The 13,664-nt window shown below is 41.8% G+C and overlaps 2 protein-coding genes across 4 annotated transcripts in view; one reads left to right on the plus strand and one right to left on the minus strand.

Annotated features, from left to right (window-relative positions):
* Window positions 1-130: 130 nt before the first annotated feature.
* Window positions 131-8,338, minus strand: SGCB (sarcoglycan beta). Of its 2 annotated transcripts, none has more exons than XM_075500054.1 (6): window positions 8,070-8,338; window positions 5,649-5,858; window positions 4,549-4,734; window positions 4,245-4,436; window positions 2,919-3,050; window positions 131-2,052 (listed from the first exon to the last, which is right to left on the minus strand). In XM_075500054.1, the coding sequence occupies exons 1-6, from the start codon at window positions 8,091-8,093 to the stop codon at window positions 1,849-1,851; spliced, it is 948 nt and encodes a 315-aa protein (XP_075356169.1). In that variant the 5' UTR covers window positions 8,094-8,338; the 3' UTR covers window positions 131-1,848. The 2 variants fall into 2 exon arrangements, with proteins under 2 accessions (XP_075356169.1, XP_075356168.1); XM_075500053.1 differs by lacking the exon at window positions 8,070-8,338 and adding an exon at window positions 6,406-6,970.
* The window catches only part of SPATA18 (spermatogenesis associated 18), a 21,778-nt gene continuing 16,392 nt past the window's right edge, over window positions 8,279-13,664 (plus strand). For both annotated transcript variants that reach the window (XM_075500047.1, XM_075500048.1), the window contains exons 1-4: window positions 8,279-8,649; window positions 10,941-11,046; window positions 11,158-11,273; window positions 12,801-12,919. In XM_075500047.1, coding sequence (XP_075356162.1) covers window positions 8,563-8,649; window positions 10,941-11,046; window positions 11,158-11,273; window positions 12,801-12,919 — 428 coding nt within the window. In that variant the 5' untranslated portion in view covers window positions 8,279-8,562. The remainder of the gene's footprint in view (window positions 8,650-10,940; window positions 11,047-11,157; window positions 11,274-12,800; window positions 12,920-13,664) is intronic.

The raw sequence follows: 13,664 nt of genomic DNA on the forward strand, positions 1-13,664 counted from the left end.
TGTGTTAAACTGGTTAATAAATATTAACTGTAGTAAAACTATGAAGTTCATGAAGGCAGTATGCAAAAAGTTAGTACTTTCCCATAATCTTTAATGTGAGCAATTCAATGGCTTTTGCTACATTTTATTCTGTTTATTCTGTTTTTGTTAGAACAGCTGCACTGCTGTCCACCCCCGCAAACCCCAACAACTACTGAGCATCAAAATCCAGCTTTGCCTTAAAGCACTGAGGGAAACGTGACCCCTCTGACCTCCCGTGTGGCGTAATGCCTGACCTAAGGATCCCCTCTAGAAATCACTTCCACCCATACACATCCTGCACAAGGACTTACTGACTTCTAGCAAATACAGCAATTGGGACCTTAGATACGAAGTTCTTGTTGCTGCAGGAGCCGATTTGTATTTTGTGGAATTCTATGTACTAGTGCGAGCTATAAAACAAGGGTAGGTACTTTATCTTCCCATAACAAATGACCAGTTCTGAAGTTAACGTGTAACATTTGCATAACTTTTAGGAAGAGAAGTGTGTGCTTATCTAGAAAAACATGTCAAAAAACTACTTGCAAAGTCACCTTTGTGGCCTCCATTATTAAGGTTACTTGATGCTACTGCAAAACGAAACTATTTTAAACTGAAAAAAATATGTGGGGAGGGAGGAGTGGGAAACTTATAATGAGCTGGTCTATTTTTAGTACAGAACACCTTACGTCTGCAAAAGCAGTTACAAGGCTATAATAGTTTCTATAAGGTCCCAGTTCACCATAGACACAGTTTCACTGTTGACAAATTCACATACACATGTATTTACTCTGCTGTCATAGGATTCGATACCATCACATTCAGAATTATAGGCCTGCAGTTTAACTTCAGAATTTAATTCTGGGGTTCTCAATAACGCATCAGTACTGACATTTATGGGTAAAAAGAGATCTGATCTCAGACACTGCTCTGTACAGTCATGCTTCAGATTATTACTTGTTGAGTAATGAATTCATACACTGTTCACATTAAATCACCCAGGAAAATACTTTTTTTGGGTAGTGAGCAAGTTACAAGTACATCTTTAAAAATGTACTTCTAATATAAATGCATTTTATAAATACTTCACATAAATTAAGCAACTGTTGAATCTCTAAACCGTACAAATAGAATGGGAGCTCAAGCAACACTTCGATAATCGCAAGACTATTTCAAAACTGGAGTTACATTCCCACACTCGATATTAATTTGCAAATATTATTTGTGCTAGCATAACTTTTTCTTTAACTACATGAGAATATATGGCAGAAATAATGCAGTATTTTAAAGTGAATCTGCCATTACCCCTCTCTTAGTACACATATGGTAAACCACATAATTTTGGGGGAAATCATTATATCAACCTTTGGCAAGAAATGAAGAGAAGACAAAAATTTGCTGCTTCAGCCATCCTAGGCAAATCCACTTCCAACAACAAATCGACAGTCCTGTTGAAGTACTTCAGATCGCAGTTGTGTTCTCAGCAGCCCTCACGGTCTTGGGATGTGGGACAAAAACCTCCTTTAAAGGCAACTGAAGGCAGTCAAGATTGTTGCTAAGATCACGTTCTTTAAATATATTCTACTGATCCCAATTCAGGAAGGTACTTCAGTATGCATGTAGACTGAAAACTTACTAAATCAGTACCACTATTACAGCTAACAGGATGATGACATAATACTGCTGAACATAACAGCCTTTGCTTAAAAATATTGTGTAATAAATTTTAGTATAAACTGCTGTAAAACCAGAAATCCTTGAATGCATGCAATAACTTCATACAAATATATGTAAACACAAAAGAGAACTCTCCTGCTAGTGGTTTGTGTTTTAGTGCGTGGCTCCACACGGATTGACAGAAGTCTGACAACCCATGTTATAGCCTGTCACCTGAACCTTGAATAGTGTCCCATCCGCGCACATACAGAGCTTGAAACGCAGCCAGTTGCCGTTATTAAACTGTTCCCCATAAGAAGAACTTGGCAGTCGCGATGGGCTGACCATCACAGTTCCATTCAGGATAATACTGTTTTCCTATTAAGAGGGAGAAAAAAAGTACAACTTCTAATTTAAACAAGGCAGGTTGTTTTTGAAAAGGACAAGCTGGTTTAACGAATAAATGACATCTTTAGGCTGGCTGTAGAAATCAACAGAATAAAAAAAGTACATATGACAAGGTTTCACTTTTTAATTAAATTTGTGAATAATGCCCATGAATTTCTCAATTACAGTCAGCAATGGACTTTGCTATTCCAGTAGTAGATTGATATTGAGAAAGACAGTGGTAGCATAGCTTTTCACTTTACAGACCTATTAGCAAATGCAGTAAATCTAAAAATGTGGACGTGAAATGCGAATCAGTGTTTGAATTCATACATGAAATTCATTCACACATGAAATAAAAGTGCATGTATCTCTGGTTTTGTATCCTCCTTTAACCTTTTCCATCATTCTATATGCCCTGCAATCTTAACAATCTCCAAAAACGTTAAATGAATGCCGGCGAGTCTTACTGTGGCAGCACAGAAGGTAGTGCTCCTAACTGTATGCTCTGCCCCTCTGTCAAAGGTTGCTGACCCTAGTAAGGCCTCCAGAAGAGAAGACAAATTCCCTTTGGTATTAATTTCAGTGCAGAGGCCAACAGCTTAGCTTTAATTGCATTGTGGGTTTTTAGCGTCTTAACAGTAGTAAATCATTGTCACCTGAAAACTACTGAACCACTAATTAACAGCAAAGTAATAAACCACCTTTTAAAATCCTACTAAATACACTGACTGCAACTGAACTTTTATGCATGACTACTTTATATAAAATTTGAAACCATATAAAGCTACATCAGTTTATTATCAGCCTGAATTTGAAACTAAGCTGTTCAAAAAATGCTGATTTGAAGTACTTACTGCTTTAAGTTCCATGTTACCCCCCATTCGAAACTCAATGGTCTTGCCTGTGATGAAAACACCTTCGTTTCCACGGACAATAGCACGACCATCGACCTTTATGTTTAGATCACTGGTCGCATTGCTGGTAATCTAAGAACATAAACAAAAAAAAGTGTATTACAGATCAATGAAAATGTGTCGCTTGGGTTTGTCTGAGTAACTTTAATTACCTTAAAAATATTGCTACACAATTTAATAAAAAACTTCAATGTACTTTTTGCCATTATGCCTGTGAAGCTTCTGCCCATTTGTTATTTTCCATATTCACATTTAAAAACCAATTATGTAATTTTGGCAGGTATGTAAAATAGTTTATTTTTGTGATAAAAATAACAATTCATATGACAATTTTACGGATACACAGTTAACACTCATGGCAAATAGGTTACCTGTTAGGACTGATTATGTAAAATTACTCCTCATTTAATCTGCTCCTCCTATGTATTTATAGGTTTGGGGTTTTTTTTTCCTGGAACATACTATTTAATTGTGAGCCTTGCAGAGGAAACACGAAGAAAGGCAAACTAAATTCTTTTCGTCCTTAACAGGATTGCTCGATGCTTCCTAAGGCACACTCAACCCTCTGCAAAACCACTGATACTACTCTACTAATGTTATACAAAAGAACTATGCACTGTACTCTTATCTGTAGGGCCTTTATTATGAGTCATGATATGCAAGACAGAAATTTTAGTCTGACATCAAGATCAACATCTTAAATGCACACACACAGGCATTCTTGTTTTATAGTCTTCTGAAAAATAAATCATATTTAATGTAGAAACCAAACTAAGAACTTGTTTAACCTAGAAGCCATGAACTGACACAACTCCTCTAATGCTGTGATTGTTCTCTACACTTTTACTCAGACTTCTGAAATTCTGATTGAATACAAACATTTATCTCCAATAGAAGGAAAATGATACATGAAGATCTGGTAATTATTTTTGTAAGATCTTACTAGAAACAGATAAGCTTTTCATAGAAATTTCATTTCTGAAACAGTTATCCATGCACAAATGGATAAATGCTGAATAAAAAGACGCACAGGCCTAGTTGGCATGGTATTCCTGATATGACAGTCATTTAATGTTGTCAGTTTTCATTTCTGTTCTAATTTTTAGGGCGATTTAAATTTTCAGAGCTGCATTTTTAGCAACATTTAGTCAAATTTCTAAATATGCTTGAAAGATCAGATTAGTAAACTTTTTTTCTTATTCTACAACTAAGGCAATTCTGTAATGAGCTTTTACAAAAAGTAAGTGGTAGTTAAAAGAGACATACCCTCTCTGTAGAGGCCTTTTGTACATTTAAGATTTTAACTCCATTTGGCAGATGAAACTCATGAGTTTCATAGTCTGTGCTGAACAAGGTATTTTGTGTCCGTGGGTCAACAAATTCCATGCCAATATCGCTGGTAATAGAAGTCTTATCTTTTTCCACGCTAAGCTTGGTTGTTCCTTGCTGAAATACAATCTTCAGAAACAAAGTCATGAAGTTAACAATGTTTCAAATATAATGTTTATTAATAATGTGAGTGTAATTCCATAGTGTTGCTCATAAACTTTCCATTCATGATATAACTTACAGGCTGATTATTTCCAGTGATCACCAAATCTTCATTACGTCTGCCTCCTACAGTGCTTTTATATAATGGATGTATAACGCCCATGTCAGAAACTTGCTTAAACCGCAACAAGCCACTCTCATGGAACTCCATACTGTCACAACCATTGGGACCAATTCGAATCACTGCCCAGATAACTAGTGTAATCTGAAAGAGAAACACACATTTTCAAAGATTACTTTGATCGTTTGGATCTTCCTACAACAAGTATTGTATTAACTAGAAGTTTTATTTGAAATAATTATTAATGCTAGTGTTTAAGGGAGCTTTAGGTGTGAATTTATTTTAGTCTGTTTAATTCCTACTCGAAACATCAGAACACATTTAATTATGAAAAGTATTTTACATTATTTTTAGACTAATCTGAAATGGTAACTAAAATAATTTGTATATATATAAAATATATATATATTTGAAATTCAATCACGTCCATAATTAAATCTTTTTCCTGTTTAAGGGCAACCATGGTATCATTAGCTAAACGAATTTCCTGAACAAAGTAGCTCAGCTCAGGATATACTTACCCTTGAACTACAAGAAAGCACCTTCACAGGTGGATGTCCAGTTATGAAAAATAATTCATTACTTCTCACTGATCAAGCAATAAAAAGGTGGTAATTACAACAATGAAGGTTTAAAGTGCAGTGGCTGATTAATTCCGAATGCTCATGTGCAGCTCTGTTGTTACATGTAAAATGCTCCTGGCGTAACAGGTTATCCTGAATGCATTTGTACTGCACTAATAACGCTGCACACATTTGCTGTTACTGAGTTTTGGGAATGGAGAGACACTTTCAAGGTTCCTAACTCTGTGTTGCATAAATGGTAGGTTCCTTGCTGGGACCATGATAACTGAAATGATCATGACTGAACTTAAAAGATTCTTCCATCTAATCTTGCTCAGACTATGAAAGAACAAAAAAGAAAGGAGAAAAATGAGGAATCTCCTTCAGTATATTTTAAGTCCTTCTTAGCCATACTGGAATAAGTTTTATTTCTCTAGTAAACCTTCAAAATGAAATACATCCTAATGTTGCTTACAGCCTAAGTATTATACTCACAATCAGATTGATGACAGCCAAAATAAAAAGAAGAACAATCACACAAATCGCCAAGTTGCCTTTCCTGCCACGTAACCCTGTCTTATGGAGACGATCTTCATCAATTGGAATGTATCCTGCTTTAAAGTTACTGTTGTGCTCCTTATTAACATTCCTGCGTTCCACAGCCTTCTCTCGCATAGACTTCTTCACCGGGCCATTAGAACTTTGCTATAATACAAAGCATGGATTAGCTGTTATAAGGCATGTAACTCCACTGAAATGACACATGTACATGTATGCAAAAAATATAAATTTGAATTGACTAGTGGACTATATTAGATATTATGTTCAATATTGTATTTCAGTCTGCCACTCTGTACTTAGAATACACATTTACAACCACTGCAGTCTCTGCTAATGCAACAACTAAAATTAAAATCCAGGTATTTTCAGACAATATGTGTTTTTATATCTCATTTTTATCATGGCAGATAGGAGTTATTAATGACATTGTTGCAGTAAAAAAAAGAACAGCTGTAAGGAACTTCATCAAGTTTTTTACCTCTTGGGGAAGATACAGGACATAATCCTGCAGTCATTTACCAATACACAGGATTTTAGTTCCCTCCATGCTAATGTGGGATAGACTCTCAATGAGTATATCCAAAAGGAGTGTGGTGGATACAGTTTTTAAGTTAGTTTGATAGCACAGGGTTTACATTCAACTTCTATTGCTCGCATGCAGCATTAAGAAAAATACTGTAAGGCTTCAAACCTGGCATGGGTAACTTGGCCAGCCTAGCTTTAATTTAATCATTTGAAGTTACTGGATTGCAAGGGATATCCCGTCAATGTAACAACATGTAGAGAAAACTCTTGTAGATATTCATAGGGAAAATAAACCTTTGATGTATTTTTGTAACTTTGTCCAAAGTTTTGTTCCACCTCCCTTGAATGGAACAGGTTGCTATTTAAGGGTTCAATTCTTCAAAGTAGGTGCTTGATCTTTTTGATGGAATTAAGTTTGTTCATCTGAAATGAATCCTGAAGCTGCACCTTAAGCTTACTGCACTTGTGTCTATACTGATGTAACAGGTAAAAATGTCTTGTTTTCTTCTGTTGCCGAAGAACAAAGAAATGGTGTTGAGAAAGGTGCTTGACCTGAACAGCTTTATGGAGAACTTCCTCGATGATGTTCTGGAAGCCACTCTAACCCTGCAGAAACTCAGAACTGGCTAGGCAGGGAAACAGAGGTCTGTGCTCTGGGGAAAAGGAAATGGAAATCTTGTCCAACAGGACAGTAAGTATCTTCTCCTGAGGATAGTGTGTTCTTGAAAGGATGTGACGGTGACATAAAACTCCAATGTAGTTTTTTCACCTGGTAAGGCAGCACAACAGAAGTCAGCACCAGGACTGGGAGAACATGGCTGAAATGGTGATTGCTGGAACAAGTCCTGGAGCATCCATGCAAAAATAGGCAGTGCTTCCTATGACACCTGAAACGAGGCTGGTACAGAACCCCTCAGGAATCTGGGGCTTCCTACCCACTGCCACCCATGACCGTACACAGACTCAACTCTGATTAAAAGTCCCGTGGAGATGCAGGAGCTCCTGAAAGATGAGCCCTCGGACCGCTCCGTTCTTTTCCCTCTGGCTTGCGTGGCGCTGACAGAGTCCCCGTCCCACCCCTCCGATTGGGTGACAGTGACACCCCTTCTGACAAATTTAGCTTTCACTCCTGTGTGAGATCTCGGATGCTGAGCCCGAATCTGAGCTTCAGTCTTATTACCATACTTGTGCCAGCTTAACAAGACGAGTGACAGCGCAGTCCTATAAATACCAACCGCACTGACCAGCTGCTTTCCGCGTCACTAATTACGGGCAAGTGCCTATTTACGCAAGACAGTTACATTCCTTTGCAGAAATGCCGGAACACTTTATTTCAGAAACAGAAAGTATTTTTCTTTTTCAGAGATTCTGCGTCTGCGGGCTGGACGGCACAATTCCGAGCTGTAACGCGTCCCGCCCCGACAGTGGGCTCAGGCTGCCTCTCCCCCACTGAGGCGGCTGCCCCCGCCAGGCAAAGGCCGTCCTTCCCGGACAGCGCTGGGCACGGGTCGGAAACGCCGTCCAAGCGCCGTTTCTCCCCCACCCCGGCTGGTGCAGGCGGTAGGGAGCCAGGGGGAGCGGGGCGGCCCGCCGCGGCCCCGCACCCCCGCCGTGCCGGAGGGCTCTGGCACCAAACCAGCCTCGGCACCCGCCGCGAAAATGGCGCCCCCACCCGAGCGCCCCCTCCACAAGCAGCGCCCCTCGGCCGCAGCGGCTGCTCGGGCGGCTCGCCACGGCCCCGTGGACGGCGGGGCGGGCCTCGCTCCCCCCTCGCCCCGGCGGGGACGGCCCCGACGCCTCCCCGTTGCCTGCGTCTCGGCGCGGACAGACCTGCTCGGAGGCGGCCGCCGCCATCTTCCACCGCCGCCACTGCTGCTGCCGCTGCGGCGGAGCCTGCGGGCGCCCCCTTGCGGCGCGGGGAGGGAGCGAGCTCGGTGTCGCTCCGCTCCGCTGTGTGAGGCGGGTTGTTACCGCCGGTTCGGAAACGCGTTACCTGGCGGCCGAGGGGGTGTCGTCCCCCCCCCCCCCCCCCGTGCAGGGCCGTGGGACCGCGGACAGCCGGGGGACGGCCGCCGCGTTACCACAACCGAGGCGCGCCCTGCCTGCGTCGCCGTGGCACCCGCCGCCGCGCCGGGCCCGGCCCACGTTACAATCGCGACTATAAAGGCGGGGCTGAACGCAGCGCCACCCAGAGCAGCGGGCCCGGGCTGGCGGTACCAGCTCCCCCGCCCCGCGCCGCCCGCCCGCGGAGGTCTCCCGGGGGCACGGGACGGGGGAACCAGCGCAGCCCATCCCAACCCCGGGAGCGAGCTGACAGCCGGCCATGGCCGACGGCTTGAGGAGGCTGGTCGGCGCGGAGAGCGGCCGGGTGCTGCAGGAGAAGCTGGAGAGCTGGTACCGGGACTACGAGGTGGGCCGCGGCCGCCAGCGGGGGGGATCCGTGTCTGCTGGGGGGCTGTACGGAGGGCGGCCCGCCTCGCCCCGCGGGCCCTCAGGGGGGCGGGAGGCCGCCGGCAGCGACGCCGTTGCCGCGGTGCCCGGGCCGTGCGGCGGTTTCCGCGGTGACGGCGCGACGCGGAACGGTGGCGGCCCCCACCGCCTCCGGGAGGGCGGGTGTCTTTAGCCCGGTGCAACCGAAACCTGCAGCCGGCCGTCCTGGCCGTGGGGAGTGGGTAGTGGCCGCCTCTTGGGGTTCAAAAGGCTAGTTTGAAACGTCGACCCACGCATGCACCCGGTTGTCACAATTTTAACACCCAGTGCCTGTAGCACTCACAGCTTCAGCTATTTTCTTTTTTGCCTATGACAAGGTTCACTGAAAGCAAGGACTGGAGGTTAAAAGTGATATTTGAGCTGTAATGACTGAGTCTGGATCAGAGAAGAGTTTTGTGGTAAAAGACCAGCAGATGGAAGGACCATGGGTTGAGGGTGTGCTCAGAAGGAATCACCTGTGGCCTGGGAACAGTCAGGAAAATGTGAGGAAAAAGGATGTTGAAAGTGAGGAGGTCATCTAGCTTCCTGGCTCTTCTGGGTGGGAAACCTGATAGAGCTGAGAGGCTGCTGCAAGACAGCACAGCTGCAGAAGGGCTTTGGAAGCGGGGAAGCAGGCATGGGCAGAGAGTTTCAGGTAGGAGTGAGGAGGAGGCTGGAGATGGATGTAATGGGATGCATGGAGGAGGACGAGGTAACAGGAGATTGAGGAGGCAAAACAGTGGAAGCAGGAGAGAAGGTGTAAAATTTAGGGAAAGGTGCGATGAAGGGAACTGAGATTTGAAAATTGGGAATTTTCTCAACAGAAGCAGTCTTGACAGGGTTGTCACTCCTGTGTCCCCAGGTTTAATTAGCTTCAGGACACTGATAGCTGATTTGGTCATGAGCCTGTAAGCATCTACAGTGTGCTATGGTTGGTGAGGAAAGGTGCTGAGCAGAGATGCAGCCTTTTCAAGGGAAGCCAGCTCCTTTTTTTACTTCATGATATGTAGGAGTTAGAGCATCTTAATGGCCAGTCAAACTCTCTGCAGGATTCATGGCAAAGAATGGTTTTAAGGAGGACTTTGAAGGTAGCTTGTAAAGCTACCACAGAGTGCAGGACAGCAGAGGAGGAAGAACAGAGGCACTCATTTTAAAACATTCCAAATGGATGGTGGAGGTAGACCTCGGGGAGGCTGAGCAGTAGCAGGAGCTGAACTCTCCATAATAAGTGAGGTGAGGGTACTCTGCAAAGTCTTGGGAAATGAAGATGAGCAGCTTCAGGCTGCTGTTGTGGAAGAGGAGGATCTGGCAGATGGAAGCACCGTGGGTGTTATGTCAGTGTAATGAGCTGGAAAAATGCACCACTGCAAAAGTGGTGTTCTGGTGGAGTTTAGCGGGGTGAGACTGTGCTCCCCGAGGCCAGAGGAAAGCATGTTGCAGCAATCAAAATGCAAGCTGATAGGGGCATGGGGGAGTTTTAGCTGTTTTGGAACCTTATAAAAACCATATGGAGCCATTAAAGCCTGAAGACCTAGAGGGTGATCTACATTGAAGATGATACCCAGGTTACGGATAAAGATTAAGGAAGCAGGTACAAACTATGTGTTGTCCTGGCAGGTGCAGTAGCATCCTGGACAGATTAACCCCATCAACTCCTTTTCAGAATTGCACTTGCTGGAAGTGGTGTAGTTTTGCTGTTCTGTTGTTTCCTAGGCATAATGCTGGATTTGCCCATTCTTTAGTATTATTTGTTTCACTTAGTAACTCTTAAAAATCAGATGAAATTGCATGGAGGCCTCATATGGCTGTTGACAAAGCCTTATATGTATTATTTCAGCTAATATGGAAAATCAGATTTTGGACTAATACATTTTTTCATCCAACAATCTCCTATCTTATTATTTTAAAAACTCTGTGTTGAAAGATTTTGACACAGATCCACAATTATGATGATTCTTCTTTTAGAGATATTTGTGGTTGCATCTTCTTTATGAATGGGGAAAAGAGTAAGTTTTCTCAAGTAGTGAATTAACTGGGTGATAAAAGTCCTGATGTCTTGTTCATTTGCCAATTAACAATGTGAACCTTTTAAAGATGAGTATTCTAGTGGATGCAGTAAGAAAAGGTTGTGAAGATGTAGTTATAGGAGAGAAAAAAAAAGTCATGATCATAACAGGAATAATTTTAAGTAAGAAAGCCCAGGCAGATGTATTAATACACATTAATTTACAGATTAATTCCTGTGATCAGAATCTGAACCGATGTTGTGAAATAATAGAACTGAACTCTGAGATTCAAGGGCAGCTCTTCACAATCCTCAATGAAACATCTCGAGAAGGTAAATCAGTGCCTTGTCTTATTACTAACACATTTCACGTGTGTCATCTTTTCAAGCTCTGGCTCTTTCTGTAAGTATTCTCACCATTTCTTAATGTATGTATTTTCTTAGGTGGGCATTACGCAGGTGTGGAAACAATAAAAACTCGTCTCCTGCCATGGCTAGGGACTTGTTTTTCCTGTGCTACTTCAGGAAGGCTCTTTGAAACCAACCTCTCTCTCGCTCAGGTATGTAAGAAATTTATTTTAAGGGAATAGAACAGTGTGAATTTATACCTGCAGGAGAGCTTTAATGACTTTCTGTTAATAATAGCTTCCCTCCCTGATTTTGCTTAATGAAATATGTCCTTAGTTGCTTATGGAGACAACTATGCTATTTCTCTGTCTCATCTGACATTTCTCTGTCTCATCTTTCCCTTTGAAAGGGAAATCAAAGAGGTCATTAAAGTTACTTTTGGCCTTCTAGGGCTTATGCTGTTTCACAACGAGTGACAATATGGAGGAATTTGCTTTGTAAGAGAAGATATGTTCTTGTAATGCTTTCCTTTTTCTGGGTAAAGAATTATGCTACATTTACATTTGCAAAGACATCATAGAAGTATTTACGCCATCTCTCTATTAGTAAGCACCTAACGCTATGTGAAAATACATGTGTAAGTTGAAGGTGTGTATAAACTCCATGCATTTATCTGTGAGCTCCTTTTATTTTTTTGAAGAAAAAAAAATCTTTGTTTAGTATCTGAGCATTATAATATCTCCAGAAGGGGAAAAAGAAAAAAAAAGTGCTCATGTCCTTCGTGATACCACCACACGCATGACTTGATGTTTGGAGTTAGTATGTATTTGATATTTACTGAAGGGGTTGTAGTACTAACAGTTTGGCAGGAAAGACTGATCTGCTGTGCCTTTGTGCTTTGAAAGAACATAAGAATGTTGGTTGATGCAGACTAGGGGAAAATACTGAAGATCTTGAGATTTGACAGTGATGTCTCCATGTTCTCTGACTTCTCATTTTTACACCTCTTCTGTCAAAATCTTTCACAATTAAAATGACAAATGAAAAGTGATATCCTTTAAGAGTCAGATTCTAGTGTATTGCAGGAGTAGGGTTCTGCCAAAAAACCCCAACATGTAAAATAATGATGTTATTAAATAACAGTACACCAGTTATGGATTTGTCATTGCACATGACATTCAAAATTTAAAGAAAAGCCTGCTGCACAGTTACTTATTTAACTCCAGTAGTATCAGGCAAATCTATAGGTTGTTAAAGACAGAGCTGCATGTGTAGTAGTGTGCTTTCTGGAACGACAATAGTTGTCTCCTCTGTTCTAATAACATTTTCTGTTATTCTGTGTACATGAATTCCCCAAAATTTTACTTGAGTTGGTGATATAGTCAGTCAGAAGATGACTGACTAGAAAAAAACCCATGCAACACATCATCTGAACAAAGTGTTCTTGCAGATGTGTATACAGGTAGTAAATCTGCATATGCAGACCTTCCATATTCTCCATCATGAGGTGTAAATGAAGTGAATATTTTTCCTACTATAATTGAGTCCTTGTTTTGTGTGCCTGTAAGGTATTGCTGATGTCTCTAAAAGGTATGCAAATTGCTTTTGTTTTCAGTTAGTTTAGAAATGGTCTTTACTGAAATGTTTAGAAATACATCTGCTAATAATGCTATACTACATTGCTGAAGGATTCTGTAAGGTAGAATATTAAAGCAGTGTGATTTTGTGTTTTGTTGTAGGATTCAATTGAGAAAGATAGGCAGCTGAGAGAGCTAGCCAGCAATCAGACTTTTCAACTGCAAGAGCTGCAGGAAGAACTGACTTCAACTCGTCTACAGCTCGACCATGTGCAACAAGAGTAGGGGAATTAACTGTGATTATTTTTGTTTGGTTTTTTTTGTTTTTCAGCAAGTCATGTATTTCTCTTGACATCTAAATACTGATGGAGATTTGTAAAATGTTTCATTTCTGGCTTAAAATCAGAGCTTCAAAGTACATCTAGCCTCTGGATTGTCTGTGTGTGTCCACAGTGGGGTACAAATGATACAGTCATATCCGCATTCATAAATTGACTTGGTAGGTTTTGCTTCTGGCAGAGGAGTTGGAAAACATGCCAGTACTCTAGACAAAAGGGTTTTGTATAGTGCATGACCATCCCAGTGAAATTATAGTCAATGAACTGTTGCATGCTGAGCAAACCTTGATAAAAATTGAGTAGCTATGGTGCAACACTTATTGAAGGATGTACAACATGTCATAATTAGTTATGGTATGTAATTGGTATGTGAACATCCAAGAAGATCAAAACCCACTGTGGTAAGATGGAGGAAGAAAGAGAGACAGGTTTTCAAATAAGTGACTAGGACTGAACAGTTTTTGTCCAGTTGCATAAAACACATTTTGTGGAGCACTCTAGTCTCACAATGACTTAATTACAGAATCACACAGAATCACAGAATCGTGTAGGTTGGAAAAGACCTTTAAGATCATCGAGTCCAACCAAAAACCTAACGCTACCAAGACCACCACTAAACCATGTCCCTAAGCACCTCATCCAAACGTCTTTTAAATACCTCCAGGGATGGCGACTCAACCACTTCCCT

Source organism: Mycteria americana, chromosome 4 (genome assembly GCF_035582795.1).
Source record: "Mycteria americana isolate JAX WOST 10 ecotype Jacksonville Zoo and Gardens chromosome 4, USCA_MyAme_1.0, whole genome shotgun sequence".
Lineage (NCBI taxonomy): Eukaryota > Metazoa > Chordata > Aves > Ciconiiformes > Ciconiidae > Mycteria > Mycteria americana.